We start from the raw sequence: 3,674 nt of genomic DNA on the forward strand, positions 1-3,674 counted from the left end.
AAATAAAATAAAAAGTGAGGGAAGAGTTTTCCACCCATTCAATGGGTTTTAGGTGAGGGAAAAGAGAGTATGACTCACAAAAAATAAGGGAAGCTTCCCTCCCATTCCTTCCAGTCTTATAAATTAAAATTTCTCAAATATTTAGAATTTCATATTTAATTTTTTTGTTAAATAAATTCATGTAATGCATAGATCTAACACTTAATATAAAATATATAAAACATTTTATTACTATGTAGCCTAAATTAATCCATACCAATTAACCACAATGGCTAATTCGTACATTACAGTTTTTTCTTAATACACAATAATAACAATAATAATGTTGTTATTATAGTGTTGTTGATGCAATTGTTGATGTTATTATAGTGGTTGTTGATGTTAGTTAAGTTTTATGCCATTTGAATAAGCAGATATGCCTTTCAATTTTTCCTAGGATCACGTCCCCTATCTTAGCAGAATATCTTGGCAATCTAACTTTGACCATTTGTCTTTGCATGTGGTGCATGAGTCTGATCATTGGGCTTCATGTTTTTTAAGGACAACAATATCAGAACATACGATGTCAACTTAAAGACAACAATCTTGCTAATAAACCACAACCCATTTCTAAGGATTGAACACTTACAAGAAAAAAGTTTGGCAAATTACAACCAAAAAAAAAAAAAAAAAACGAAGGAAACCAACCCTCTTGCTAAATTGAGTTTACACAAAGCTACAAGCAAAGATTTGCTTTTATTATATTTTCAAAGACTATTGAAATAAGTTTAAGGGTGTGATATATCTTTTCCAAAAAGTTGTCTAATTCCTTGTGTTGGATCTTTCTGCTTCACAATCGACTCCCCCACCAATATCTACATAAATTAAATATCACACTCATTATAATATTAATATTAATATATAAGTTAAACAGCATCTATTAAAAAACCACTTACCGCTTTTACACCAGCTTCTTGTACATAGGCGATATCAGCAGGTGTGAACAATCCACTCTCCCCCACCACCTAACAATTTATGACATAAAATATTTTATTATCAAAAACAATTTCATCATAAATATAAAATTTCCTACACTTTTTGTGTTTCACTTACTATTATATCTTTCTGCCGAATCTTTTCCCCACGTTCACCTTCAAGCAACCTCTTTGTGTTACTAATATCAACTTTGAATGTTTCTGCTCAAAAAAAGTATAATATCATTGTATTAATGGTAATTAAAATGCATTAATAAACTTATTTATATAAACAGATAACATACCAAGGTTACGATTGTTGATACCAATGAGTTCAATTCCATCAATTGCCAACATGCGATCCATTTCAATCTCATCATGTACCTAACAACAAAATTAGTTTTTTTTACAACTCTCAACTTTATTAAAAAAAAAAAAAAAAAAAGGTTTATATATTGTTAAATTCTTTAAATTTTCATTTACATTGAAAAAATGAAGTAAAAGCTTCAATCTAACCTCAACAAGAGCTGTGAGTCCAATCATTTTGCATATTTGGATCATATATTTAATATCAAGATCTGGTAAAACAGCTGCAATTAATAAAACAGCATCTGCACCTTTTGTTCTAGCATAGTAAAGTTGCCATGCATCCACAATGAATTCTTTGCATAAAAGAGGACACTGCATGCATTTTTACTACCATTAAATTCTTGCTAAACTTTAGCAAAAACATAAATAAAGATTAATGAAAAAAAAATGTACCTGAACACCAGCATTCCTTATTGCCTCTAGGTTCTCAAAGCTTCCCTATTGTGATATTAAAGGAATCATAATATAAATTATAATAACAGCATGAATATATATGTTAAATGAAATATTTATATATCTACCTGAAAATATTTTGAATCGGTTAAGACACTAAGGCATGCTGCTCCACCTTTCTCATAAGCTTTTGCAACTTCAACCTGTCACGAGATTAATCTTTGAATAACTAATAGATAGATAAATGTTTGAAGAACAGCTATTAACAATGGAGGCTTAATAACTGCAGGTTTATTAAAAATCTAACTTTCACTTAATGGTTCGACCATAGAAGAGTTTGCTTAGATAAATAGTTAATAGTCTGAATATTTGTTATAAGTTGATAAACAAAACTATTTGAAATATGACAGCAAGCTTGTGGATGGAGGGAAATGTAAAGGAGAAACGAATTTGAGCAAATTTGTAAGAGTTTAAAGAGTAATGAAGACACCTCCTTTTGATTTTCTCTACAGGGATTTATAAGGATTTAAGAATTTCTAAGTGAAGAGACAACTTACTGGATCAAAATCCTCCCTTAAAACTCCTCTACTTGGTGAAGCCTTTTTCACTTCAGCAATTAAACCAGGAAACCCTGTTCGATGATATGAAGCCTTCAGAGCTCCTATAAAGTCTCTGGGAGGATGAACACTTTCAAGAGCTTTCTTCAGTGAATATATTGTATGTTTCTCTTTCATCTGAAAGAAGAAAATGAACTTTATTAGCATGGAGAATTTAACAGTGCCTAACCACAATCGTAATTATCTATGAAACCACTAATCACGGACCTGAGTAACCTCTACATCTTTGTTCCATACAATTTCCTCTAGTATATTACGAGGCTTATTTCCTTCGTTCTGTAAGCGGAACTCAAAAGGACCAACATAATGCAAAGGAGGATCTGTTGGTGATCGTCTTCTTATCCGAATGCCCTGTGTAGCAGCTAATTCGTCTTTTAAAGCCCCAATTTCCCACTCTTTACTTTTGAGTTCATCGAGTATCGATTCACTCGACGGATCGACAACTGAAGACCCGACCAGCGTCCCAGACTACAACATTTGTCAAAATGTATAAAAACCTCGTTGATCAGGTCGGATTTATATATTATTAGACGAAAAAAATGGTAAGTAGAGCAAACCTTTAGTTGATTCATCGATCGCGATCGAACACACGAATTGGTAGTTCTGCGACCATCGATTGGGGCTGACGGAAATGAAATCAATTTACGGAAATTAGATCTAGAGCTAGGGTTCTGTGTGTAGCTGCTGTTAAGCAATGAATGAAAATCGAACCAGACCCTGGAAGATGCTAAACCCTCCATGTTCCGGTCGCCGACGACAACTGCACCGTTAATTAGATTTACCTCTCACATGTTATTTAATAAACCCTAGTTTTAGTTTTGTGTGTAAATATTTTATTCAAAAACATGTGAAACTAAAATAGTTTGTTGTTTGTTTTTTCGAAACGAAAATTAAAGAGGTCATCTTTTGGTTAGATGGTTTGTTTTTTAAACAGTAAAAATTTTGTTGTTTCTAGTTAGAAAAAAATAAATAAATAAATAAAAGCTTATTTGTTTTTAAAAGTTGGGATATATACACTAGAGTTCTAATGTTTTTATCGATTTGACAAGAAAGTCATAAACTTTATTTTTTTAACAGTAAAGTCTAAATTACCGCCACTTTTTGACATTTTTACCTTTTTTTTTTTGTTAGCCAGTAATTAAGACTTTTTTATTAAAAAAAAAAGTTTAGGACTTTCTTGTCAAATCGTCAATTAGGACTTTACTTTCAAAAAAAATGAAGCTTTAGGACATTCTTATCAAATCGTTGAAAATATTGGAGCTTTAGTGTATTTTCGTAACCCAAGAACTTTTAATTGTGACTTTTGTTGCAGCACCACTGTTTTTCTTACCATCATCATCTT

At 31.5% G+C, this 3,674-nt stretch overlaps 1 protein-coding gene across 1 annotated transcript; it reads right to left on the minus strand.

Moving 5' to 3' along the window:
- Window positions 1-565: 565 nt before the first annotated feature.
- On the minus strand, window positions 566-3,134 carry LOC145006028 (indole-3-glycerol phosphate synthase, chloroplastic-like). Its single transcript, XM_078965118.1, has 10 exons — window positions 2,890-3,134; window positions 2,540-2,800; window positions 2,273-2,449; window positions 1,844-1,918; window positions 1,716-1,760; window positions 1,470-1,634; window positions 1,259-1,337; window positions 1,093-1,175; window positions 936-1,004; window positions 566-854 (listed from the first exon to the last, which is right to left on the minus strand). The coding sequence occupies exons 1-10, from the start codon at window positions 3,070-3,072 to the stop codon at window positions 768-770; spliced, it is 1,224 nt and encodes a 407-aa protein (XP_078821244.1). The 5' UTR covers window positions 3,073-3,134; the 3' UTR covers window positions 566-767.
- Window positions 3,135-3,674: the final 540 nt, after the last annotated feature.

This window comes from Lactuca saligna, chromosome 7 (assembly GCF_052625555.1).
Source record: "Lactuca saligna cultivar CGN05327 chromosome 7, ASM5262555v1, whole genome shotgun sequence".
Taxonomy (NCBI): domain Eukaryota; kingdom Viridiplantae; phylum Streptophyta; class Magnoliopsida; order Asterales; family Asteraceae; genus Lactuca; species Lactuca saligna.